At 38.7% G+C, this 27990-nt stretch overlaps 1 protein-coding gene across 3 annotated transcripts in view; it reads left to right on the top strand.

Annotated features, from left to right (window-relative positions):
- LOC103036412 (hormonally up-regulated neu tumor-associated kinase homolog A) overlaps positions 1–26837 on the top strand; it is a 125077-nt gene extending 98240 nt beyond the window's left edge. For 2 of the 3 annotated variants that reach the window (XM_022676868.2, XM_049486374.1), the window contains 9 exons: positions 16429–16721; positions 18305–18360; positions 19224–19362; positions 21264–21391; positions 23302–23437; positions 23541–23718; positions 23829–23909; positions 24032–24278; positions 24957–26837. In XM_022676868.2, coding sequence (XP_022532589.2) covers positions 16489–16721; positions 18305–18360; positions 19224–19362; positions 21264–21391; positions 23302–23437; positions 23541–23718; positions 23829–23909; positions 24032–24278; positions 24957–25714 — 1956 coding nt within the window. In that variant the 5' untranslated portion in view covers positions 16429–16488 and the 3' untranslated portion in view covers positions 25715–26837. Of the gene's footprint in view, positions 1–12439; positions 13082–16428; positions 16722–18304; positions 18361–19223; positions 19363–21263; positions 21392–23301; positions 23438–23540; positions 23719–23828; positions 23910–24031; positions 24279–24956 lie in introns of those variants that run through there. The other variant, XM_007257868.4, reaches the window with a different exon arrangement.
- Positions 26838–27990: the final 1153 nt, after the last annotated feature.

Genomic DNA, 27990 nt, shown 5'->3' with positions numbered 1-27990 from the left:
GTGATAGTTCCTTATTGACAGTGTAAATAATAATTGTATTAACATTTGCTTGTGTTTATTTAAGTAAGCCTTATATTTAGCTTATTAAAATATGTATAAAAAACATTTATCTAAATATCTCTCCTCCTGTGTTCCTTTTCCTTTTTGCAAAATGATATCATATAATACAGCTTAATTCGGGCTTAATATGATCCAGAACATGAACTAAGAGCAACATTAAACATTCTGTTTACATTCATGTTGAGTTTAACTCATCCAGCAAGTATCTACATCAGCAGCACTATTGCTCAAATAGTCAGTTTTTGTGCTCATTTTAATCCCTGTCTAAATCAATGCAAGACACACAGCAGAACTGCTCCCAGATCAGCCTGACAACTCAATTACTAACCATTTTAGTGCCACCCTATGGTTACCACATGTACACTTTTGTCCCCCGGGTCGGCTTTGATGGTTCAGAATGCCACCACAGGGAAGGCAGGGGATGCCAGGGAATTCTGGAGTTTCCCTATATGCCAGGGGAGTGAGTGAAACCAGCTGTGTGTGTGTGTGTGTGTGCGCACACCCCACTTCTAATGGGTTTTAAGGGGATAATAAAGACAATAAAAGTAACAAACATTAAAGATTGCAGAAGGGGTGTGGCCAGCAAAAGAGCTGAGTCTTGCTCTCCTAAAAAACCTCTGATGTGGTTCACGTCTCGCCTGTCAACACCTCCGTCCCCTTCCTTTCCTTCTTCTTCTTCTTTCTCTTTCTCTCTCGCTCTCTCTCTAAAAACTAAAACTTTTATAGCAAAACCATGTAACATTTTATCTTAGAATAACAGCTTCAAAATTGTGTACACTGATATGTTGGGCATCAAGCCAACAGTCAGTTTGTGATGTGTTGTGTTAAAAACAAGAAAATGGGCAAGCGAACAATATGAGCCAAATATCAGACCATTTTAAAGGTATTGTTGGTGTTTTTGTGCTTGTACAAGTAGATCAGATGCAGCAGTGCTGCTGGAGTTTTTAAACACTGTGTTCACTCACTGTTTGCGATAGTCATCCACTAGTTTAGCTGGTCAAAAGGCTGTGGTTGACTGGATATTTTTGGTCGGTGGGCTATTCTCAGTCCAGCAGTGACACTGACTTTTTTGACACACAGACTAAAGGCATCACCAGTGGCATATGCCTAAAAAAATATACTCAAATATACTCTATTATTCTGTCACCTATTGGACTATTTCCTCCCTTTCACAAAAAACACTCTAGATACCTGCATATCTATATAGCACCGTATATTTATATATTCAGTCTTACTTAACGTATTTCCGTACAATACCATTTGTCAGTATGTCTATAGTGTAAGTTATTGTGTGTATTGTTGTAATAAATTGTAATAAATGTTCTTATTGTATTGACAATATACTTTTTAAGCACATTAAGGATCACTGTACAATGCAGGACAGAGTGTTTTAATAGCAGTTTCCAAGATTCAAGATTTTTATTGTCACGTCACAAAATACTGGTGTATGTGTATTGTGTGTATTGTGTTTATCTGTATATTCTATTTTATTTCACTATTCTATGTGTTGTAAATATTGTTCTCTGCACAATTGTGGGAACCTGCACCCAAGTTTTTCACTCACACATACACCAGTATTTTGTGACGTGACAATAAAAATCTTGAATCTTGGAAACTGCTATTAAAACACTCCTGCATTGTACAGTGATCCTTAATGTGCTTAAAAAGTATATTGTCAGTACAATAAGAACATTTATTACAATACAATAACATATCATCATATTGTCCAGTTCTAGATCTGACTATGAAAGTGCTCACGTCAGGGTCAAATAAATACTTCAGAAGTTATAGGACACAATGCTAGTTTGTATCTTATGGCATACGGCATGTCAGTTTAATGGTTTCTGATAGCTTTGCATGTTAATTTATAAATCTGAGGAGAGCCAATCGAATAAATTAACCTACAGTAAAGCATGGGCTTTATAACTTACTATACTAAATACAGAGTGTCCGAGTCTAAAGGGGTATGTAGCCGTCTTACCTACGCCTCTGTCCACTGCTCAGCCCAAAGTGCCCGACTTTGACAACACTCTGTTAATTTGGACCCTGAACTCTGTGCTCCCCTGCTTATGCACACACATACACACACACACACACACACACACACACACACACACACACACACACACACACACACACTCTCTCACAGAATCACACACTCACACATTAGCCCACATCCTTTGGAAGGTGTGCAATTTACGAGCTGTGAGGCGAGCGTGGCAGTTTGGCAGTTTGAGTTGGTCACAGTTACACAGCCTTTCATTAGCACACAGTAATTAACACACATTTCTGCATTACACACACACATTCACAGACACACATACCCATACCCACACACACGTTTGATCCTGCTGCACATGTCCTGTAATATTGCCCTTGCCTCAGTCACTATTGTTCTGTAACAGCAGCAGTGTGTGTCTATTACTGCTGTAATGGCAGAGTCACACAGGGTCACAGCAGAGAGAGAGAGAAAGAGAGAGAGAGAGAGAGAGAGAGAGAATGTGCAGTGTGTAACACATCTGGCGGCGGTTCTCAGGAAACAACTGCTTCGCCTCACTGCTGTCATCACCCTGCAGTGCGCTTGTGTGTGTTTATGTGGTTTTGTGTGTATGGGTGTGTGTGTATGTGCGTGTGTGTGTGTGTGCAGGTTTAGTTGCAATTAAGATTTAAATTGCACTCAAACTTGCTACGCCCTTACAAAACACACACACATACACACACACATCTCAGAGGAAAAGAACTCGCTCTAGACACTTACGTGTGTGTGTGTGTGAGCCATGCTTCTTCCAGATGGAAGTTCTGTGTATCTGTGTGTGCACCTGCATGTGTGAATGTGTGTTTGTGTGTAAGGTTAGTTGAGGACACACAGACGTAAGCATTGTCTATGTCTATGCTGTGTTCAGGCACATGCAGTCGCTCTCTGTGGGGGCCCATTATCATCATAATCACGTGTGAGCGTTGGTGAACTTTGACCTAGAGTATGATGACGCTTTTTTTGTCGTGATATATGCTTAATCGTATTGACAGTGTTTTTTTTTTAACGTATCGAGGATATCATAAGTGCTTACAGAAAGTTTAAAAATAGTTAAATAAAGTTTAATCTGGTATCATTTTTATTTGTTGGCTTTTAATTGCAGTTGAATTTTAATTGATAGTTAATAGTTTGATTGTTTATTTTGTTTTAATTGATATCTTACTTATTTATTACTGTACAGCACTTTGGTTCACATTTATTGTTTACAATGTGCTTTAGAAATAAAATTGACATTGACATAGGAGTGACATAGATTTTACACCCTGCCAACAGTCTATTTTCATGTTTTTCACCTGCACCATTTAAATAGCAATAGTGCTTATGAATATATCTATGCCAAAGGGCATAGTGGTCTGGAAATGAGAAGTGTTAAGGTAAATTTCTGGTGTATTGCTATCATGGCACCAGAAAAACAAAGATATGCCATTGACAGAATACAACCTAGACAGACGTTCGTTGCTATCTTGGCAAAGCCAGTGCGTGCCCAACAAGCTACACCTACGCTTGTTACGCACACTTGGACACAGCCAATGCCAGTTGGCAGCTATGCAAATTTTTACATTAACAAATAACAAAACACATAGTATAATAACATTGCTACTCTCATAAATTAGCTGCTCATGCACCTTCATAGCGAGAATGAGTAGGATAGTTAACTCTGCTTAAAAGCATTGGATACATCCAAGTAGCTGCACCATTGAAATAGCAATGCCAAAGTCAGAGCACACCTGGTTCTTAAAGAGAATGGCAAGTGACATGCTGATTGGTTTATTTCATGCTACGCCAAAGACACACCCATGACTGACTAATTGGAGCTGCGCAAGGAGTTATTTTTCTGTTGTTGTTATTATAGCAAAGACTCACTGACACCTTAAATCAAGCTGCGCAGTCTGGTGCATTGATGTACAATACCATATAACTTGAAAATGTCTTTAAATATCATACTACAATATTTATTACTGTATCGCCCATCTCTACTTTGACTTACATGACACATTCACACACATGTGCACACACACACACACACATACACACACACACACAACACACATACACACAAACACACACACAGACACACACACAAACACACACACAGACACACACACACACACACACACACACAGACACACAGTAGCTTCTTTTCCCTTAAATTCTTAAAGCTCACCTTCCGTCGTTTTTTCTTTCATTTTAAAATGTCTAGTTGTGGTCTCTAGTATGAATGAATGACATGTGAGCCGTTTTTGTAAAAAAAAAAAGTGCTCAGGTGTCTCTGTATAGCTCTTTTTTAATGGACTGTTTTAGGGGTGTGTCCAAAATGACCGGATTCCAGCTTTGCTCATGAATATTCATACATGCAAACAGCATGCAAATATCTCTCCTCTGATTGGCTAGGAGCACTGCGACGCCCCTCCGCCGCTCTGCTGCTCACTGCCTCCCACCTCTGGGAGTTTCTCGAGCCAAGGTGGGCTGGTCTGTGAGTTTCTGCCTACGTAGGCAGAAAGATAATTCAAAATTCACCCGTTTTTCGGAGGGGGGGAGGGGGGATTTCTTTGCTTAGCTCCTGCAGACAATGGGGGCTGCAAAACAGTTTAATGTGCAGGTGTACACATTCAACTCGGAGAGACAATCGGATTTTCGCGGAAGGTGAGCTTTAAAAAGACTGGTAAACACTTAATGGTAAAGGATAGAACCCTCATTAATTGCTGAGACACACTGTAAAGAACTGAGATATGCTGTGAGGGTTTGGTCACATTCAATGGCAAGATGGCTGTTAGTAAGGTCAGGATGTTGAATAAACAACACCCCACCTAATCCTCAACTTCCCATCTCATACCAAAAGTACTGAATGGAGCACCATCAATCCAGAGAACACTGAGCCACTTCTCCCCAACTCAGTGATGCACAGAAATATTCGGATACATATGGTTTATGTATTTATTGTGTCCTTTACTTGACAGAAAGTAATAGTCATTGTTATGCAACAAAAGTGTCATGCTAATACCTTATTCAGCAGTTTTGCAGCATTGACTTTGTATCTAAATTTGATAATAAATGGACCAATAGGAATGCTCCAGACTGACTTGAAATTAAAATCTTTTTACATCTTTCTACAACTTCTATTGAAAGTTAAAATGTTTTACTTCTCATGTAAAATGACCATTTGGAGATGTAAGTTGTTAACATATGCGTTATGTTAATGTGGAACAAAATTGAAAAAAAAAAAAGTGTAGAAGGTGCAAAATATCTTGTCAACCACGAGAGGGCAGTGTGTGCCCTGACAATCTGTTACAGAATAAGGTAAATTCATTTGAAAAAAAGCTACAGACTACATATATTTAACTATAAATATTTAATGTCCTTTTCATTGTAAAATCTTCACAATCACATAAAAACTATGATAAATGTTGTTTTGTGTTGTCTGAATTAATAGTAGGATATACAATAACAGTTATAATATAATATATTCATTAGAAATAATCAGTAAACCGTAAAACTTCTCTAAAGTGGACTAACATTTTCTTCATTACGTGACTTAAACAAAAGCTCCTTAAAGTAAAAAAGTAAGTGAAAAAGTCAGAGGAAGAAAGGAAAAGAATGACAGAACATCACAGAATGATGGAAAATATAATCTCCAGCTGGGGAAATTGTACCATCTGGAAATTCAGCCAACACTTCATTTTACACTTCAGCCTGTGCTCTTTAAAAGTAATGACAGAAACGTGAAATCCTTCAGATCACAGAACCGATTATGGTTCTGAGCAGGTCATCAGTGATCTGAACAGGAAATTTCAGACCGCTGATGAGCTGCTCAGAGCCGTAATCTGTTTTGTGAATCTCCAAATGCAGCAATTTCAGTTTTCAGGGTTCCCAACTTATGGCCAGAACAACCGACCACAAACCCCCCACAATCTACAAGACCATTTAACAGTTCTATTCTCATGGCAAATTGGTCACATTAATGATGTTTGAGGATCAGTTTTGTTCAGCATCCATATCCTCACTGTCACACAATAACCTTATATTTTTCTTTTTGTCATTTTACATTGTGTTCAGGTACAATGCTCTAATAATTTTTCATTGAAGTCCATTAAAAGTCCAGGCTAATATTATTTTAATCTTTTATACTGAAGTATTGTAATATTATCATACTTTACTGTGCCATACAACTGAATACTACTACTGCTACTACAATTAATACTACCACTGCTACTGCTAATAATAATACTACTGTTACTACAACTATTAATGCTACTGTTACTTCTATAACTACTATTACCACTACTACTGCTATTCTTTTTTCCACACTACTGTAACTTATACTACTAGGGTTGCATAATTATGTTGAAATGATTGTTATTGGTCGATAATTACATTAAAAATGTATTACACACCGATACTTTCTGATATATTAATGGCAGAAACAGACCAAGTGATGTTGGCCTACTACAATTGGCTGACAATGTGTTATTTTAAAATTTATTGATTTAAGCAATGTTTTAATTTATTTTAATTAATTTAGATAAATATATTGTTTTATTTTACCAATTAATTTAAATTAAAGTTTTTTTTTAAAAAGGGTTAAAATTTTGACTATAAAAAACAAAAAGTGTTAAAATGTATTTCTCAGGAGACCCCAGTCATTAATTTTTTTGTATACAATTGCTTAAAAGATAAAATATAAGACAAATACATGTTAATGTAAATAAAAGTCTGTCCGCATCAGCAGATAAATACATGCATAATATCGAATATTGGCTCAGAATTCCCACATTGGTTCATCTCTAAATACTACAGCTACAACTGTGTCTGCAACAACTACTTCTGTTACTACTACTTCTATTAACACTATTACTGCTGGTACCCATACTACTACTACTACTACTACTACTACTACTACTACTACTGATAGTATTGTTAGTCTTACAATTACTACTATTACTATTTTGGCAGCCACTGTTACTACCAATGTTACTACGACTAATTCTATACTACTACTGCTCCTACCGTGACTACTGTTACTACTATTATTGCCACTATTTCTAGTGCCCAGAATATTGAATACTCTAAATTGATCCAGTGTGTGGTATGTATGTAAGTTTGTGTGTGTTTAAATGTGTGTAAATGTATGTATGATTGTGCCTAGATGTGGATTGCCACTCTGTCCTGGGTAAATGCTGCATGGCCCGATGCAGTCGATGGTGTTACGCCAAACGGTTGTTTCCGGTTGAGAGTACACTGTGCGCTATTGGCTGCCGCTTCTCACTGGTGTGTGGATGAGTGTTGATGTGTAATGTGCTTGTGTGTAAAAACGTGTAAATTGTAAAACGTCCTTGGGTTTCTAGAAAGGCGCTATATAAATTGAACTTCATTCATTGAAATTCATACTACTACTATTAATTATAATAATTAATATACAAGTTTGCCTCCATTATGTTCTATTAATTATTAAAGTACGATTTTTTTACACAATACTTGTTTTTTGTCCATCCCCCAGACGTTATGGCATAACTACAAAAACTACAAAGAAATGTCTTTTACGAACATGGTTCTTAATGGAAATAAACATGATTATTTTATGGCATCAATTGAAGAACTTTTAACCACTTTTATTTTATTTTATTATATATAATGTGTAGTAAGGACTGGAGGTGTGGTCATTGAAGCTGTAAATTTCAGCAGAGTCAGCACGAATAGGCCTGGACCGTGATGCTGATAGGTGTGTGTCAGCACCTGAACTCCTCAGAAGTATTATTGTCTCTCAGACCCTGCTGATAGAGCAGCTTTACTCCTGCACTGAACTGAAGTCACAGTCTGACCCACAGTCACAGGAACATCTGAAGTGACCTCTGCATTGGAGGTGTTCTCTGAATGGAGATAATCCTGCAGATGTACGACTATGCTCTGCGAGCGCCTCGTAAAGATTATCACGCGACTGTGTGTGTGTGAGGAGGGGGTCCGGCGGGGTTTTATGAAGTTATTTGGTGTTAAAATATGCCTTAATGGATCGCTGGGGATTCGTTTCTTACAGAGCAGGAAGCGGACTGGGGGTTTCAGGGCTATTAATTTGACCGCATGGTGTTACGCCAAAGCCTCCGGGCTGGAACACATTTTTGCGGATGAACGCAAGACTTTTTTTTGCTGTGTGTGTGTGTGTGTATTCTGGCTCTCCTCCCTTCACTGCTTTGAACCATGGATATAAAAGTCTGATGAAGCTAAGGCCTTTACACACACACTGCAAAAAAAAAAAAAAAAAACTTGCCACAAGTAAAAAATAAAATAAATAAATAATAGTAATAATAATAATAATAACTGTGTGTGTGTGTGTGTGTGTGTGTGTGTGCTGTAGTATCCATGGCTCAGATTACGCTCTCCGCTCCTTAGTAATCCCAGCAGCTAAATGGACTGAGTGAATGATTGTTGGAGAAAGAAGAACATGCCCCCCAAAAAATATGAAAACAGTCATATGTCAATCAAACCATAACAAGCCACACCCACATCCATTACCTCTCCTGTTAATAGTCACAGGAACTGTCTGTCTCATGCAAGCCAAATTAATAATAGGCCTGTCTATAAAAAAGTTTGCAACATCATGCCAACTAGGGGTGTGCCATATCGTATCGTACGTGATAATATCGCCAACATTTTTTAAATATCGTAAATGATATTATACCCTGAAATATTCTCTCATATCACCCACCCCTAATTATTACATCAGGGTAATATTTTTTTCTGTTTTAGCAAAAGAAAAAATTACGCTGTTCTTATTGCCCATTATATATCTATTAGATACAGATTATATCTGTCCAGTATCATCTATTTACCTTAATTCTGGATCATTTACTTTTGTTACAAATGTGATAGAATTCTTGTATTTTTTAATATCTCAGTTAGGGTGTGCCGTATCATATTGTATGCAATGATAGAATTTAATTTTCATTTTGTTTCAGTATTCTTTAAATCATTTTAAAAATGCATTTTTTTTGTCATATCACCAAGAGTATCGTTATTGTGAAAACGCCATGACATATTGTGATATTACCATATCGCCCACCCCTAATGGCAACATAGGGTCAATTGCCACAGCAGAAACATACACACTAAAAACACACTCTGTAAACCAATGGGCTGCTGCTTAAAAATGCAGGATATGCACACACATACAAACTCACACACACACATATTATTAATACCTTAATTAATACCTAATAGAAAGAGTGTTAGTGTCCAGGGAAGTTTTTGCTACTTTTTAAATTGCTGTGAGGATTTGAAGGCACTAAGTGACAAGAATGTTAGTGAGATCAGAACTGCACTGGATGATGCACCATCATTCCAGAGAACACAGTACCAGTGCTGAAGGGCTTTATACCATTTTTCATTTCATTTTATCTGCTCTTAATTATATTCAATGTGTAAAACATCTCTACAGGTACTAGACAAGTTGTCTGAGGACATGGCCACATGTGTATAAAAGCAGCAGCTAGTCATGCTTCTATAAATGTTAGTGAAATAATGGGTCTCAGGCTCTCAGGAGCTCAGTGAACTCCAGCACTGTGGTCCCATGATAGGATGCAGCACCTGTACAGCAACAAGTCCAGTCGTGCAATTTCTCTACTCACCAGTGATGGTATAGTTACTTTGAAAAAGTAATCCGATTACTGATTACTGATTACTCCTTTAAAAAGTAACTTAGTTACTTTATGGATTACTTGATTTTAAAAGTAACTAAGTTACTTTACAAGTTACTTTATTAGTTACTATCAGCAGCTGCAGACACCACCTCCGCCTTAACATAAACATTATAACCAGTTTTGCCAATACTCCCTTTATTGGAAAATGCATTTTTAACAGCAACAATTGATCTCTATTAAGTTGAACTATTTCCTAAAAAAATATGTTTTATGTTTTTTTATAAAAATAAAAAAATTAACATATTTTTTTTTTTATATAAAAAATAAAATATGGTCTTTCTTGATTTTACTAAACATAAATACTTGTTTTTATAAAAAATATATAAAATAAAGAAAGTCTTTCTTGACCTGACATATTTAACACTGTAAAACTGAACATTGAACTTGTTGTTCTCTGCAGGGCAGCAAGGAGTGGTTTTATAAAACAGAACCGTGTATATGGTCTAGACCAGGGATCACATATTTGCAGACTGGGGTCCGGCGCAGTGAACTTCCAATCACGTGTGGTGTAAAATCTTTAAACGCTCTCCTCTGCCAATCAAATTTGTGGCAGACCGCTGCCCTGGGACGCGGCCGCAAAAAAAAAAACGCTTTAATAAAGAGATAGGGCGCTGAGAACTGGCGAAAAACGAAAACGGGCGGAAACTAAAGACACGCCGAGCGCGAGAGAGAGAGAGAGACAGGGGAGAAAGCGAGACGCGTGTGATTGGGGAAGAGCGGAGGGGGAATGGGTAAGGGAGCGGTGTGTGTGTGTGTGTGGAGGAGATGAGGTGGAGAGAGAGAGAGAGGGAGAGAGAGAGAGAGGGAGAGTAACTAACGCACAGTGACTTAAATAAGTAACTTTAATCTAATTAATGGATTGGAAATAGTAACACGTTAGATTACTCGTTACTGAAAAAAAGGGTCAGATTAGAGTAACGCGTTACTAAGTAACGCGTTACTGACATCACTGCTACTCACTACTAAATATTCCACAGCCAGCTGTCAGTGATGTTATAACACAGTGGAAGAGACTGTGAACAATGTGAACAACAGCAACTCAGCCACAAATTAGTAGGCCACATAAAATGGAGGTGAATAGTGCACAGATATAGCCAACTTTCTCACTATAGATCTCCAAACTCCATATGGCCTTCAGATTAGCTCAGGAGCAGTGCATAGAGAGCTTCAATTGCTTCTTATGCTTCATCTTAGTTTCTCAACACTGTATGTAGAGCTGGAGAGTGTTTGGTTTATGTAATTTGAGTGATTCTATTCAGTGCTGGATCTTTTCAGTCTAAGATGAAAGAGTGTGTGTTGCTATTGTTGGCTGAGCTGCCCAGTGGATGTTAGTGACCACTGAACAAATCTCCTGTCAAAAATTATAAAGATTCCACTCATCCGAATCTGAAGAGATGAACTTCAAAGTGTATAATAAGTGTATAATCTGAGAGAGAGAAAGGAAGAAGCAGTAGCTAAAATAAGGCTAACACTGGAAGGTGAAAGTTGAGGGAGAGGTGAAGAGATTTATATCAGAATGTAAAGGATTGTTCCAGCTGTCTCTGATCATGGATGTAACTGTGTGTGTGTGTGTGTGTGTGTGTGTGTTTAAAAGATGACCATATTTTGTTTTTTAAGAGAATAGCACTAGGCACACACAGGCATCCATTGTGGTTAAGATGATGTTGTTTGGGGCTTCAAGTAGGCCAAATCATACAACTATATATTGTTTATTTATTTACTAAGACTAAATAATACTTATAAGGGGCCCCGGGTGGTCCAGCAGTCTATGCTCGTGAGATTGCTGTCGTAGGGCTCTGCCATCAGCTGCCAGAGCCCTGAGAGAGCACAACTGGCCTTGCTCTTTCCAGGTGAATAGATGGTGCTCTCACAGTTGGAAAAGAGGCAGTGGCTGACTTTACATGTGTTGGAGGAGGCTTGTACTAGTCTTCACCCTCCTTCTGTTGAGACATCACTGGTGATGGGGGAATATACAGCTCTCTTGTAGCTGAATGGGTGGGACAATTGGCCAGATAAATTAGGAGAAAAAAAAAGATAAATAATAGTTTTAATATAGTTTAGCCTACATTGCTAAACGATTTCCTTTTTATTTCAAATCCCAGAAGGTTTAAACAATTTAGAAATTTCAGTCCCTCTGAAAGAGGACATGAATAACAAGGATGTATGGTCACTCTTCTTAATAAAGTAAGTCCATACAAACACTTAAAATTCATACCAGCTTTTGCAGTGTCTTGGTAATATATTGTCACTTTATTTTGCTTGGAACTGGAACAATTTATATAATTTGTCCGTGGTACATATACATTTTTGCAGATTGAGCATTATAAACCTGTGTGTGTGTATTTGCGTGTGCGTGCATGCATTCATGTGTGTGTGTTGGTGGGGGGTTAGTGTGGTGTAGTATGTCGTGTCTGTACTCTAGGCTGACTGCACTAACCTGAGACCAGATACAGTTAATTATCCACCACACACACACACACACACACACACACACACACGAGGGGTACACAAACCAGCCAGACTGACAGTGGAGACTTCCCTGAGAGAGAGAGAGAGAGAGAGAGAGAGGGAGAGAAAGAGAGTGACAGAGAGAGACAGAGAGGGAGAGAATGAGAGAGAGAGAGAGAGAGAGAGAATGAGAAAGAGAGAGATACAGAGTGACAGAGAGAGACATAGAGAGACAGAGAGGGAGAGAGAGACCACACACTGAGGAAAGACATGTGGAGGAAACTTTATCTAAAAGAACCAGAGTGGACTTCATTTCTGAAGGACTCATCAGAGATCTAGGGACAGGATTTTAGTCATCAAAGGAGGAATGAAAGAGGACAAGTGCATGCCATTAACTTTGTATATACCTTTTTTTCCTCCATCCCTTCATTTGTACTGCCACCTTCAGCATCTGGGATCTGAAGGGTGCAGGTGCATGATCAGGTGCACTTTTAAACATATCCGTGTGTCCAGTTGAGGACTAAACCTTTAGTGTGTGTTAGGATGTGACTGAGTGACACGGTGTCGCCTGACACAAAATGTGTTAAATAGAGCGTGCTGTTAATTGGCACACTGCTTTTGAGAGTTTGGCACCATGCCAACCGCAGTCAAGACGTCTCTGGACAGCATGATGTCGGACTCAGGGGAGCTGGAGCGGTCGGTGCCCCCCTGTTTGGGGAAGGTGCCCAAAGACCTGGTCAGAAACTTTCCACACACCAAGCGTGTGGGCAGCTACCTGGTGGGAAAGATGATCAACAAGGGCTCTTTTGCCAAGGTGATGGAAGGAATGCACATTAGCACGGGGGAGAAGGTGAGGTAGACAAACGTTTACAAGTGTGTTTTTGTGTGTTTGTGACAAAGACTATGATAAAGTACTAAATCATATTGTTAAAACAGGCCCTTTATGGAGACTTAGCATAAACACACCGATTCGATTTAATTTTTTCTGTGATGTCATAAAAACCTACAAATGTGCATATGTCCAAGTAGTCATTCAATATTATCTGCGGCCATGTAGACAGAATTTTGGAGGTCTCAGTCCATACAGTTTTCTAATTGTGGCATAGTAGAAGACAGTCAGTTGGAGAAGAATTAATTTACATATATCAATATCATTAGATGGTATCATATAACATGTATATATCAGCAGTGGAACTGTGTTCTCTGGAATAATGGCGCTCCATCCAATACCCTTGGGGTAATTCGGGCAGTTGGAGATGAGGTGAGGTAATAATCATCTAATCATCTCAATATCCTCAAAGAAATTCTACAAATCATAGTAGAATGCCTTTACTGGACAGTAATGACATTTTCTCCAACAAAATGAGGATACTCTCTTTTTAATACCCTTAATTCAGGAAGAAAATAATAATCAGGTGTCCCAGTACTTACTCAATACTGAAATGCGGTTGGGCTATGCAACAAGACACTAATCAAAACCACACATGCAAGGCTACTTCTTGATGGTTTAAATGCTTTTTGGAATTGGCCTGGAATAAATGCTACTGAAATATTGTGACAAAAGCTGTCCGCACAGTTCATGCTGTAAGGCCTACAAACAGCACTGAGCTAAAGCAGTTCTGCAGGACGGTGATGGCCAAAAGCGGACCTTCACAGCATTGTAAGACACTAATAAATAACTACAGAATGCCTTTGTCAATTGCCTGTCAATCAGAGTAGCAGCATCGCACACTATGAGGTGTCACTCATCGCTGTGTTGAAGGGCTGTCATCCATATTTCATGCTGTAGACAGAGCGCGTCTGGCTGTAAACTGAGAGACACACTCTGTCTACCCTCATGGCTGATACACAAAGCATTAATAACACAAGACTGGACTCATGCTGCAGATTCTTTGAGAGTTAAAGCATAAACTCCTCAAACTCTTCAGATTCAGTCACTATAATGTATAATGTACTGATGTATTTATAAATGTGAGAACTGGAAATCTAGACCTGTAGATGGTCCTTCAAAACAGTAGACAGAGTTAAGGTCAGTATGGAAGATTTTGCAGACAACTAGATGACTAAATGTCCAAGCAATGACATTGATAGAATTCGGATACTGTAATTTCACGGTAGCCTGTGGTCAGTCTAGACCTCTAAAAAATACATTTTAATACATTGCAGTGGATGTGGGTAATGGGTAATGGGGGGCCTTGTTATCCTGGTAAAGACTAGACAGTGGGTTAGATCACTTTTAAAATAATTACTATCACAGTTTGGGGTGTAGGAAATTAATGAAGCATTATTTTGTCATGTAAATTGAAAATTAATCTGCCCTTATTGACAAAAAATAACACACCCTGGATTGCTGAAAAACTTGGCATGCAACATGGCAGATATGCAAATGATAACAGTTGGAGGTTTCAGGTTACTTTTATATTATGTACCTCTTGGTGAGAAATCATTGACCGCTAGACATTTAGACATTTTGTCCAGCTGACAGACTTTCAGAGGGAAGAAATTGGAAAAGCATAATGGCTTTTAGATTATTTGGTTTTTGACAAAATGTAGATCTTGCGCTAAGCTCTTAAATCCTGCCATAGCTGTGGAGCAACACACTGCCCCAGCTGCTGGTATTATGATCTAGGTAACCATTTTTCTCAATTAGTGTATGATAATTACTGGAGGTTATTCTTTATTCTACAGTTTTTTAAACAACACTAATAATAATGACAGCCTTTAACCACATGGCCTATTCCATTAAAATAACAAGCAGGACTGTCGGTTAAGAGTATCTCTCATGCATGCCACTGCACTGTGTGTGTGTGAGTGTGTAAAACATTTAGCCTGAATCCTAAGCTGTCTCAACTCACCTTGGTGATCAGCTATTTCACGGGTCACCGAATCTGGTCAATATATTCCTGTGTCTGCACGTACATAGTATCTATCATGGGTCACTGAGCTCTGTCTGTCCACTATGTTTACCTGCCTGAGTTACTATAGCAATGTCTAAGAGTTTGATTGAAGAGCATGCATCAGTTGTCTCCTCTGCCTTTGGGCCTCTACCCCCTGCCCTCAACTGCCCATCACCCTTCATTAATATTGCAACAACCTATAGCAACACTAATGTATAGCAACACTGTTGATTCATGGCAGTTAATGCTTTAAAGTGCCGGCTGGACAGGCTCAGTTTGTTCGGTGTTGGGCCTCTGTGCTCATTTATAAAGCTGTGTTTTCACACAGTGCTGTGCTGCACATATGTAGCTCCTACAGGATTAATGTGCAGAACTTCCAAGAAGCTCTTCTACAATAAAAAGCCTCAGAATGAGTTACAATACTTTTGCCTGTCAGTGTTTTGGGATAGCTTGCTTTTTGAAATGGTTCTAATGCAAATGAGAAGGTTTCCATAGTTTGGTTACAATCATTGAACATACAAGTCTGTTTAGAATGTGCCATATTTCTTAATCGAAACAGCAAAACTAAAGAATTAACTGAAATAGACTTTATATTAGAAACATTATCAAGAACCCTATTGTAGTTGTCTTTTTCAAGTTTTGCCAGAAGAAACCATAAGTGGTGTAGGAAAGATCTTTGTTGTTTGGTTGGTGTGGTGCAGTGGATAAAACCACTACCTGCTAGTAAGCTGACCACCCCATTATGTGGGAGACTACGGTTCAATTCCTGGTCTGGGTGACTGTGGTGTGCTACACCAGTAAGAGTCCTTTGGCAAGACTCTTCATTCTACACTGGCCCACCTCAGTAATAGGAATAACTTTGTAACTTTAAAAGTGGCAGCTAAATGCTGTAAAAATGTAAAATGTAAAAATGCCTACTGAGCAATAATCATAAAATGTGGACACATTTAGCCAAGCCTCACTTTGTAGACCTAGTTGGCCTAAACTGCATATGGTGAAATGCTGAAGCAAGCTTGTTTGTGCTTAAACCCATAGATTGCCACTAATAATTTTTAATTCGTAACACAGACTGATTTAACAGATTTCTGAGTACACGCACCAACTAGTTGATGTCTTCAGGAACATATTTAACATTTCTCTATTGCTCTGCTTTACGCTATTACATATGTATCAGCAGCCATACACATTTCTATCCTACTGGCCCACTTCTGGCAGAGTCTAATTCTATATGTCTGTCCATGTGCACATCTTGATTTGTCTGACAGGTTGTTATCTTCTTGCTTTTCTCCCTGTTTGTCAGGTGGCGATTAAAGTAATAGATAAGAAGAAGGCTCGACAGGACTCTTACTTGTTGAAGAATATGAAGCGTGAGCCGAGAATCCACCAGATGATCCGTCACCCCAACATCGTGCTGCTGCTGGAGACGCTGGAGACAGAGAACTGTTACTACATGGCCATGGAGCTGTGCTCCGGAGGAGACCTGATGGACCGCATCTGCGATCAAAAACGCCTGGAGGAGAGAGAGGTCCGCAGATACACACGACAGATACTTTCCGCCGTGGACCATCTACACACACACGGCATAGTGCACAGGTAATATGTGATGCAGATGTTTAATGTCAAAAAAAACATTAGTTAAGGTATTTAGGTTATATTTGCTACAAACACCTCTTTTATTTAAGCCCTGAGGCACAATTCATACATTCTTCACTTCATATTACATACAATTAGACTAAGGGGTAATGCATGTTAGCCATGTTAATATATATATATATATATATATATATATATATATATATACATTTAGGGTTTAATTAATGGTCAGTGTTACTGAAGTGTTAGTTGTTAATTACATTTTGCCAGCTTATTCACAACCCAGCATTTATATTGAGGTGTGTGAAAACAACACTTTATCACTGTGCCGGATACACTTGCACCAGCACCATTTACCATCATGTCAGGGTGGTCTTGTGGTGGTCTCCTTCCATAAGTATATGGGGTAGATAGTGACAAAAAAGGACTGAGAAAACATGTTGATAAAATAAGAAAATAGCTAAAGAAAGCTTAACTATATAGTAAGGCCTGTATGTAAGCTGTACTCAAAGTAAGCTGCTTGTGTGTGTGTGTGTGTGTGTGTGTGTGTGTGTGATCTGTGCCTGCACTTTCTATGTGTTTGAGTGTGTGTGGGCATGAGGCTGCTGGCTTTTGCAGAAGGCTCCACAGGGCGCCAGAGTGGGAATACTTTGAGCTTCTCAGTGACCTCATCACTCTCTGCCGCTATGGTTAACACATCATTCACACACTTCCGCACTAATGGAGTCCCACGATGAAGCCGTTTAATGCAAAAATCAGATACACACTCACTCTCTCTTTAATGAGATGGAGAGTTCCCAGTTTCAGTGAGAATACTCCTCAGACCAAACCAACACACACACACAGATATATATACACACATACTGCGTTATTGGCTGAAGTTCCAGTCACAGTGCAAGACAGGTCAGTACACAGATTTCCTCCATAGTAACAGTAGTGTATGTTAAGGGTAAACCGAAAGCAGGCTGATCTGACACTGATAAAGCCTTTACCAAGTTTGCTAACCTATGTAAACGCACTCTTACCCACACACTCTCACGCTTTCTCACACACTCACTCACAAACTGAAACATTCTAATCTTTTACATCTCTCAAAACTCACATTATTTATTGTTTAAAGTCAGAGTATGACTACATTGCAGATACAATTTTAAGATGGTTTCGTACTTTGCCAACTTTTCTCACATAGACATATATGTGTGTGTGTGTGTGTGTGTGTGTGCCCGCAGGAGTGGTAAGGGAGGGGGTAAGAAAGCCACCCAGTATGTTCTAAGACACTGCCCCTATGTCTGTAAAAATAGAAACACTTATAATGGACATGGCTCTGAAGGCTGAGGTATTTCAATGATTTATGAAACAGTGCACATAGTCTTAGCCATAACATGAAAACCACCTTCCTAATATAGTATAGGTTAACCTCATACCACCAAAACAGCTCAGTGCACGGACCCCACAAGACCTCTGAATGTGTCCTGTGATTAACTTAATGTTATTCCCTTCCAGTGTCAGTGGTTTTAATGTTGTGGCTGATCAGTGCATATAAGTGTTTTTTTTATTGTGTTTTCCTCTGTGCTTTGTTCCAGAGACTTAAAGATTGAAAACTTTCTGTTGGATGAACACAACAACATTAAGATTGTTGGTGAGTGTGTTAATTGTGTATATATAATAAAGGTCAGTATTGTTTGCGAGCTTTTTCTTTACACATTTCTGGATATAATATCTTTATAGTTCCAATACCAGTGGTCAGATTGGGATTTTGATTTTTTAAATAACAATTCATGTGTAAACGCACAATTGTTTTGTGGTCAGATAAGACAAATTGGGCGTTTTGGCCAAATTTAATTAAAAATGCTTTTTGTGGCTCAAACCTAACACTGTCCATTTCCCAACAAACTCCATACCAACAGTGAAGAATGGGGGTAAAGGTATCATGTTTTGAAGATGTTTTTGTCAGCAGAGACTGGACATACTCCTAAAATTGATGGAATGGTGAATAGCACAAAATACAGTGGCATACTGCAAAAGAACCTTTTTAGTCTACAAAAAAAGAAACTTTCAAAAGGACACTATACTCAAGCCAAAGACCAAAGTAACACAGGAACGATAGAACAACCAAAATGTGAATGTTCTACCAAGACAAAGTCAAAGTCCAGTATTCCAAGTGAACAGTGGTGGTATTCCACTTTTAGCACTTTTAGAAAATTTAAAACTGCACTGACTCAAGGCCGGACAGACGTACAAGCCAGTACCACTGAGGAGCTTATTTTAACTAGTGTCTGGTAAAAAAAAAACAAAAAAAACTTAAATTTCTATTACTTTTAATGGACTAGGGTATCACATTATTGGTTGTCAGCCCAATTATAGACCATAATTATAATAAGTATATTTTCTTTTCTGTCTGCAAATAATATTAGATCCATCATTTTATCCTCCTCTGCCAAAAGAAAAACTCCAGCAAATCCAAACATAATGTGTGTGTGTTTTTATGTGTGTATTTCACAGACTTTGGTCTGAGTAACACTCTGAAGGTGTACTCTCTCTCCCCGGAGCTGCTGAACACTCAGTGTGGAAGCCCAGCATATGCTGCCCCTGAGCTGCTGGCACACAGAAAGTACGGCCCGAAAGTGGATGTATGGTCTGTGTGAGTACATATCATTAGTGTGTGTGGGTGAGAATGCATGTTTGTGAGGACAAGAAGTGAGCTAGTTAGGAATAATGCAAACATTTACAATATACACTATATGGACAAAAGCATTTGGATACATTGAAATCATTTATTTGAGAAGTATCATTCAGTCCCGTTGCCAAAGGTGTGTAAATCTAAGCACCAACCACCGCTTATCTGATCAATAACTACAGAACTCCCCATCTGCTGTTAGAACTGCAAAAAGGGCTCTAATAAACCAACAAAAACCAAAGCCAGACAGTACTAGGTGGTAATCTGACTTATCTATTAGCTAGCCAGCTAAACTAATTGTCTAGGGGAAATGGTAATGAAGGTCAGTCCGTAATGTGAAACGCTATTCCTGTGTGGTACAAGAAACGTGAACATCAGCTCCATACTATGTGCAGGTTTAACTATGTCTGGAGCCACAGAGAGAGAGGTCAGCTTACCCATTGCCTGTTCCATCAGATACACAGTAAACAGTAAATCCATACACAACGCTCTGTGGGAGGATTTACACAAATGGCACACGTAGGAAGACGCGGGCCTCAGTGTCTTTAGACGCTACAAAGACCCAGTCCCACACCGTGATGCAAAACAACCACTTTATTGGACAACGATAAGTGACGCCATCTGTGCTTCCTTGGAAAATTAGTGGCTGTCCCTAACCATGTGACCTACCTTTCCTAACAGGGGCCAGCTCCACATTAATGCCTATGGGTTTAGAATGGGAAGTCATAAATGCTCCTGTAGATGTAATAAATATTGGTTCCTATCCATGTGTCCATATAGTGTTTAAGCAAAATAGACATTGATTAAAGAAAAAGTTCTTACCACACAACTGCTGCCATGTATTTTGTATTGTAAATAAAGCACACATATAATGGCATTATGTACAGTAACATGCCAAAAGGTATGAGATAACTTTGACTATCATGGGTAGATAGATAGACAGACAGACAGACAGATATGTCATTGATCCCAGAGGGACATTCTAGACATCCAGTAGCAGCAGGTATACATAGTACCCAAAAGTTACAAAAAGGATAAGATAGATAGTGATACAGATAGATAGAAAAAGATACAATATGAACTATAAAAGTATTGTCTTTTAGTGTGTGTGTAATAGAGGTAGTGCAGAGGTAGTTAATACAGTAAAACAACAATGTACACCATTTTCAGTGCATATTGAGAAGATGACTGATGTCAGCCATATAGACAGTGCAGGTACACAGGTGTATTGTAAATTAGCAGTGCAAACATGTAAACAGTGGACAGTAACTTGAAAAAAGAAAACAAACTAGTAGTGCTGAATAAGGGGTTAAATAATAAAAATAAAAATAGGGCATTTAGGAGGGTGTATCAGCAGAGATAAGGGTATGTCCCTTGGAGTGGCCAGAATGAAAAAGTGTCACAAAGTTTTTAATTTGTGGTGCTGAGAGGAGTTGAACAGGCTGATGGCCTGAGGGACTTTCTGAGCCTGTCCGTGGAGCAGAACTGAAACCTCAATCTGCCACTGAATGGGCTTCTCTGCCAGGTGATCGTGCTGTGCAGAGGATGGCTTGCAAAAGCCCACACCTGTATAACTTGTGACTTATGAGGATGAACATGAACATAAGCATGCTGATGGCAAGGCAAGGCCTAATAGTGAGTGCCAGGTGCCACTGGAGACTGAATAATCAATCGGTTATATCACAGTTTAGGCAATGTTTTGTAGCTGGGTTTTAGTAAAGTTTGTTCAAAACTCATTAGTTAAAAAGCAAGCTCAATTGTAGCAGTCACACTGGGACTAATAATCAAGGTGTTGTAATCTGAATCTTGTCCAATACTAATTCTCTGTTGTGTGTATGTTTGTGTGTGTGTGTGTGTGTGTGTAGGGGAGTCAGTATGTTTGCTATGCTGACCGGCACACTGCCCTTCACAGTGGAGCCCTTCAACATAAAACAGCTTCATCAAAAAATGGTCAACGGCGAAATCAGCACTATTCCATCCGACATCAGTAAAGGTAATACACACATTTGGACTCAGCATACACTGTTATAATGAAGTGGTTACAGTCACACATATCTGTGCTAAAACAATGGCTGTTTTTCATTAAATTTCATTAGGTACACTATATGTCCAAATGTTTATGGACACCACTTCAAATGAATGCATTAATCTACTTTAAGTTGCACTCATTTTTGACATAGGTGTGCAAATACACATAAAACACACAGCTTGTCTAGTCCCTGTAGAGAAATACTGCCAATAAAATATGTCTCTTTAGAGCAGATTAATATTTTTATTTATATATATTTTTTACTATTTGGCACTATGCCTAATGCCTGCAATGAGCAGTGGAACTCATCCCCAACTCCCTAACTTATCCCAAACATCCTGACCTCACTAACAATGATCCAAACTTCAGTACAAAGTCTTCTCTTTTACTTTAAAGACAGTTACTCTAACAGTTACTTTAAAAGTAGCACAAATTCATTTGAATATCTTTTTAATACCCATGATTTTAGAAAAAGCAATAAAAAGAAGTTAAATCTTTTAGTTCTTAATTTATTTTACATTCACTTTCATTAGAAGTTAAGAAGGGTTTCTCCTTCACCTGTAAAGTTACCGTCTTGAAGATACAGGAACAGAGGGGTAGAGGGTGGCTGAGATAAGGCGTGCAGAGAAGCTGTCCAATACAAACTGTTCTGTTCGTCTTCACTGTGATTATCTGATCATTTGATACAGCACATTAAATATTGATTAGGTCACAGTGGAGATTTAGCAATCACAATCACACAGGCACACCCTCCTCACACACCCTACCTTTTACGTAACAGCCCATGAAGAACATCTTCCCAGCACAACACTGAAGCACATGAAATATAGATCGCCCTGCTACAAAACAACAAGAACAAATGAACTAGCAGACCTTCCCAGCAGAGCTTTAATGATGCACTGGAAAAGACGTCACACAGTTGGACGTTATTCAGTCAGATTTACTCCAACATTTAAATGTCTGTAAACAGATACCACTGCCTTTAAGGGCCCAGACCTTGTGTGGAACCCTAAGCGAATGGGTAAATGTGATCGTCACTGTCTGCCGACACTAACAACACCTTCACCCAGCCGCACACACACACACACACACAGACATACACACGGCATTGTGTGCAGTGCCAAGCTGAGACACTGATCCTGGGTCACCCCTGGGCTGGTGAGGGTGGTAAGAAAGAGGACTGTGGCACTTTAATCTGATCTGCCATGATGCAAGACAGCTAAAGCCAGTAGACCTCAAAGAGAAAGAGAGAGAGAGAGAAGTAAAGGTCAAAAAAGGAAAAGAGAGAGTAGCAGTAGGTACCCCTTCACTCAATCTATACACGTTGGCCATTTTATCAAAAACACTTACGGTATTGGTGTGATATAGGTTACTGTAGCTCTAAAAATAGCCACGTCTGTACAGCCTCATTAGAAGCATATGAATTCAATGTGAAAAGTAACTGTTTATGGAGCCTGTTTTGAGTTAACTCAAAATTTAGGCAAATGCTCTCTTAACTGTGTTAGTTCAAAGTTGAGTCAAATCTAATAAATAATAAAAGATCTGCAGCTGACATTGGTTAAACATTATGTATAGTGTTTTTGAGGCGCAACTCAATGCGTATTGTTGACCAAACTGGTCTAAATTGAGTTAAATCAGAAAATGGCCAGTTACTTCTGAGCATTCTTCCCATCGCTTTGTAGATAAGAATTTTTTTAAAGCCCCCTGCAATGGCCCTTCGCCACCACTTTGAAAACCATTGAATTACTTTATTATTTTAAGTAGGCCTGACTGTGGTAATTATGGACACTGTCATAATTATGTGGTATAAAACAGCACATCACAAGGCTGTAAATTGTATAATTTAATTTGTGTCTTTAATTCTCTGTTTTCAGGAGCAGTGCAGTTTGTTTTGTCCCTGTTGGAGCCAGACCCACTGAAAAGGCCTACAGTGAAAGCAGCCATGGAGGAGAAATGGCTCAACGAGGGTTATGCCAAGAGACCCCTACATACTGTGTCTTATAAAAACAGGTGGCTTTAAATAATCAGGGATTGTGTTAAACAAAAAAAAAATGTCCTTAAATATCACATCTATGCAGCAGTATGTTATAGCAAATGTACTGTATGTGTTTAGATTACGTCCTGAAGATCTGAACTCATCAGTGCTGAACTACATGTCCGAGTCTCTTGGCTATGGTTTCTCAGACATCATCCACACTGTAATCAACAACAAACCCTCCACCATCCTGGCTACCTACCAACTGCTGCTGAAAAAAATGATCAGACAACAGAAAGTAGCCAAGACCATGAAGGTAAATTACCACTACATGCATAATTAAACTACAGCACAGAGGCAAACACATACATATATGTACATATACAAATATATCTACATGAAATGTGACTTGTTATGATTCTACAGAAGGTGGAAAGTAGTGATTGGAACCAGAATAAGCCTGTATGGAACGAGAGGAACAACACACCAGCGAAGAGTCAGCAACAGGTAGTCTACTAAAAGAATTTTAAAGTGGTGGGTCAAATGTAGTTGATCTACAAAGAAATACACAGATCAACCACCTCTTCATCAGCATGTCCACCTGCAATAATAAATAATCTCTTTTTTAGTCTCCTCAGAGTGACACTACCAGTGAAGGAGACAGGAGTCGGAGACAGTCCAGTAAAACTCCACGCATCCAGTCACAGGACAGAGATTCTCTAGGCAGCAGAAGGAGACCAGAGGAGGCCATCAGACAGAAACAGCCAAGCTCAGAAGGGAAGAGAGCAGTTACCCCATCCACCCCACTAGCGGACGCATTCATCGATAATGACTTTGCAATCAGCATGGAGACAAGAGAAGGACTGTTTCCTGAAGGTAGTGTCTTTTCTTTAAAATAAATATGGTTTGACTTTAAGGTATATACAGGTATATTTTAAGGTTTGTATATATAAGTATATATACTATATACACTGAATATCATTTTGAAGAAAGATTTATTTTTAAGCAAAAGAATCATGTTTTGCAAGTTAACATCTGCCCCTCTTGTTGCCATGAAATGTGTAGACTGAGATAGCCAGCAATAAGAAAAATGTTCCAGTGCTCTGATGACCACACTCCCACAATTCAATCAATCAGTCAACCTTTATTTAAACTCTTAATACATTGAGAGTGACCCTCATTTACAATTTAGCCAGATCATAAATGTAATCTTAAAAATACATGAAAAAGGGAAAGTAAAAAAGCTAATAAAAGAAAAACTAGGAAACAATAAGCAAAATAAAAAATAGGGGCTACCAAGTACAACTATCAGCATAAAAACAACTAAAATGACTAAAAAGTGAAAAAAAATGAATGCAATAAAAAATGAAAAGCAAAAATGTAAGAAACAATAGAAAATCAAAACGATAATAATAATGAAAACAAATTCATGAATAAAACAATAAAACACTGTCCACTTTTTTGACTGCTCAGTTTTTGCTTCATCCCTATTATTTTTCATTTATATGTGTTTAATTTTTTTATTTAATATTTTTGTATTTATGTGGGTTTCAGTCTCTCTGTTTGGTGAGAGGGAGCTGGTCCACGCCTCGCCCCCCAAATGCTCCTGCAGGGAAGGGAGTGGCTCAAAGTTGTGTGACTCCACCCCCTCTGATGCTCCAGTAACTGTGGAAAATAAAAAGGACTCTCAGTCCATCAAACCAGCTGCAAAACCTCATGACCTGAGAGTCACACACCCTGAGGATTATTCAGGAGAGGAACTAACACACCTCCATGATGACAAACTGGAGAAGCTCCAGACGTTCTACTCTGAAAAGGCCGTATCACCCAGGACACACTTTGAGAGCAGAGCCGGGCAGCGGTTTAAAGACCTTCTGCTGGCCATCGAGGAAAAGACTCACCCTGCCCGTCACCTCAGCGCCATGGAAACCACTGCACAAACTTCACCATTACCAAGACTACGTCACGGAACTGTGTCGCCAAAGAAAGTGACGTGGGTGGGGCTTAAACATCACGCTGGGACTGCCACGGGCTCCTCCCCCTTTCTGGTTAACGGTTCAAAACCGCCAGTGTTTCCAACTCAAAGACAGCAGGCTCTGGTCATCAAAAGCCTGAGGCACTCTAAGGAAAAGAGGAATGGGATGACAGGAGGGTCCATTAGTGTTCCGGGACACACAGGGAAACGGAACTCTGTACAGTTACGGACGTTTATCCAGCGCAGAGACACAGACCTAAACCTGCCCATGCTCCCCTCCACTTACCACAACAAGCCTGAGAAAAAAACTGAGATACTCAGGATGGACTTTGGTTAAGAGTAAGACGTATATATGAGACAAAGAGAGAGAGAGAGAGAGAGAGAGGTGCTACCTAATGTGGGAGTCTTCATGAAACCTCTAGGCCTTTAGTACCTGACAGGGCGTCTCAATCTTGTGTAGTATTGATTTGTAACCATCAGCGTCTGGCTAGAATTGTCCAAGTGAACAGACAAGAAACGTTTTGCAGAAATTAAATCCACATTTCATGCAGGAGCCCCCAGACGTATATCCCACAGGTCAGTGCCAAGTTCTTTAGCTTCCATGGGACATTACAATGGTCATGGGACATGCTAATCCCCCCTAAAAAATACTAGAACAGTAGTCGTGCTAAATTTTGTACTGTACTCTGCAATTTAGTGATTGCCAGTTCTTACTTTTAGGCAACAGAAAATGCAAATGACAATAGAAAATGCTTTATTACAAAGTTTTAAACATACTACTGCTGCCTTCCAGTCATTTAGGAAATATCTTATTTACAAGATAATTGCACTTAAATGCCACCACAAACTTGTATTTATCTCAAAGGAGAACTTGAAATCAGCATCACATTTCATTCAAATCTAAATTGTAAATCAATATTTGCAATAATAAGGAAGAAATGCAACTAACTTTAGCAATGCATTACCTATATAAGACTGGAGCTTGATTGCTTGACTGGGAAAGCACATTGCTCTACACCCATAAGAATCCCTGGGCAAGGCTCCTAAATCTAGCCGTTCTCCGACCTGTGTAAAATGAATCAAAGATAAAATGCTCTGAGTAAGAGCATCAGCCAAATGCTTTAAATTGACCTGTATATAGCAATTTCTTGATTCTTAAGAATGTAATTTAATTAATTAATCAGTTTACTTTTAGATTTAAGTTAAAAACAACTTTTAAACTAAATGAATTTGTTAATTTACTACATAATTGACCTTAAAATATTTTTTTTTTGTAAGTAAACTTAATTACAGTTTACAATGGTGCAGTGCCCTTTGCTGGTGGAGGGGGGAGTAGGGATGTTGAAGGCAAGAAGTTGCTTTCATATCTGTCTGAGACAAAAAAGACAAGGTACAAAATCAAACACATTTATTTTTGTTAAATTTGAATTTCATTTAATAAACATTTTGGTATGTTTTCATTTGTTTGTGTAATTTCTAAGCTTCTCCATTTAAATCTCTGTGCTGTGGCTCTCTGTAGTTGGGAAAATGACTGTAGGTCTAGCACCTCTGCTGGTTGGTTGCATCATGATGTCTAGCTTCACTCATCTTCATCTGTTTAAGTGACAAAATAGCCAATTTTTCATTCACATTTTTTTTATTTGCCTTACAATCTCCAGTTTACAATTACAAAAGTTTGGTTTCTCTGTGCTAATGTTTTGCTTTTCTCCAGAAATCAGTATTTAAAATCTTATTCAGCTATATTATAAGAAGGTGGGGTTACACTTGAGAATGATGCATGTAGTAAGTGATTGACACCCTTGGCTGGAACAGACCGTCTGCATTACCTGGAGTAGCTGAGTTTATAATTAAGCTGCTAATTAATTAGCTACTTAATCATGCTGTTATTGATCATGTGTTGTGCTTGCTGTTAGCCAGCAAGATCAAGATATTATTCTGTTCCAAATACTGTTTAAATTTAGCTTTATTACTGTTTTATTTAATTATTTAAAATACATGCACTACAGTTTTACTTAAGAAATATTAGACTTACTGGATAACATTTGGAATTCAGTGGAGAAAGCATTTGCTTTGTTTCAGGTCCTCAAGGCCGCACTGTAAACTCAATGAAGGCAGCCTGAGACACACTTGACTAGTAGAAGGGGGTGAGCCTACTAAATAAATAGGTCTCTCTCTAATAGACATTTTTGGCTTTATATTTATGGAAAAAAGGTGATAGAATGTGATAGCTGGAGTAAAGTCTGTAAGTGGCAGTTAGCTATGATTAGAGTTGGGAGAATTTTAGACTGAATTGAATTAAGATAAATAAAAAAAGCTCTAAATAAGGTTGATATACTTAATTCTCCTGCAGATGATCAGTGTCAATGGAAATTTTGAGTCTAGGTGCAATGACTTAACCATGACTTAACAAAACAAGCTCAGCGTGAAGCACACGGGTCAAAGTAAAAAAAGAACCCCCATTAGGAACATCTTCAGAGTACAGGACATGAGCTCTTTTGTTCCAGGAGGATTACTGAGACAAGCAATTAAAACCTCCCCTTTCTCCTGCTCTCTCCTCTGATCATTTACTCTTAAGCCAGTTTGATTGTACTTGAGCTTCTTTATGATCAGCTC

The sequence above is a fragment of the Astyanax mexicanus genome, chromosome 13 (assembly GCF_023375975.1).
Source record: "Astyanax mexicanus isolate ESR-SI-001 chromosome 13, AstMex3_surface, whole genome shotgun sequence".
NCBI lineage: Eukaryota > Metazoa > Chordata > Actinopteri > Characiformes > Acestrorhamphidae > Astyanax > Astyanax mexicanus.
The sequence above is the reverse complement of the archived record's forward strand: the minus strand, read 5'-3'. Positions and strand labels throughout refer to the sequence as shown.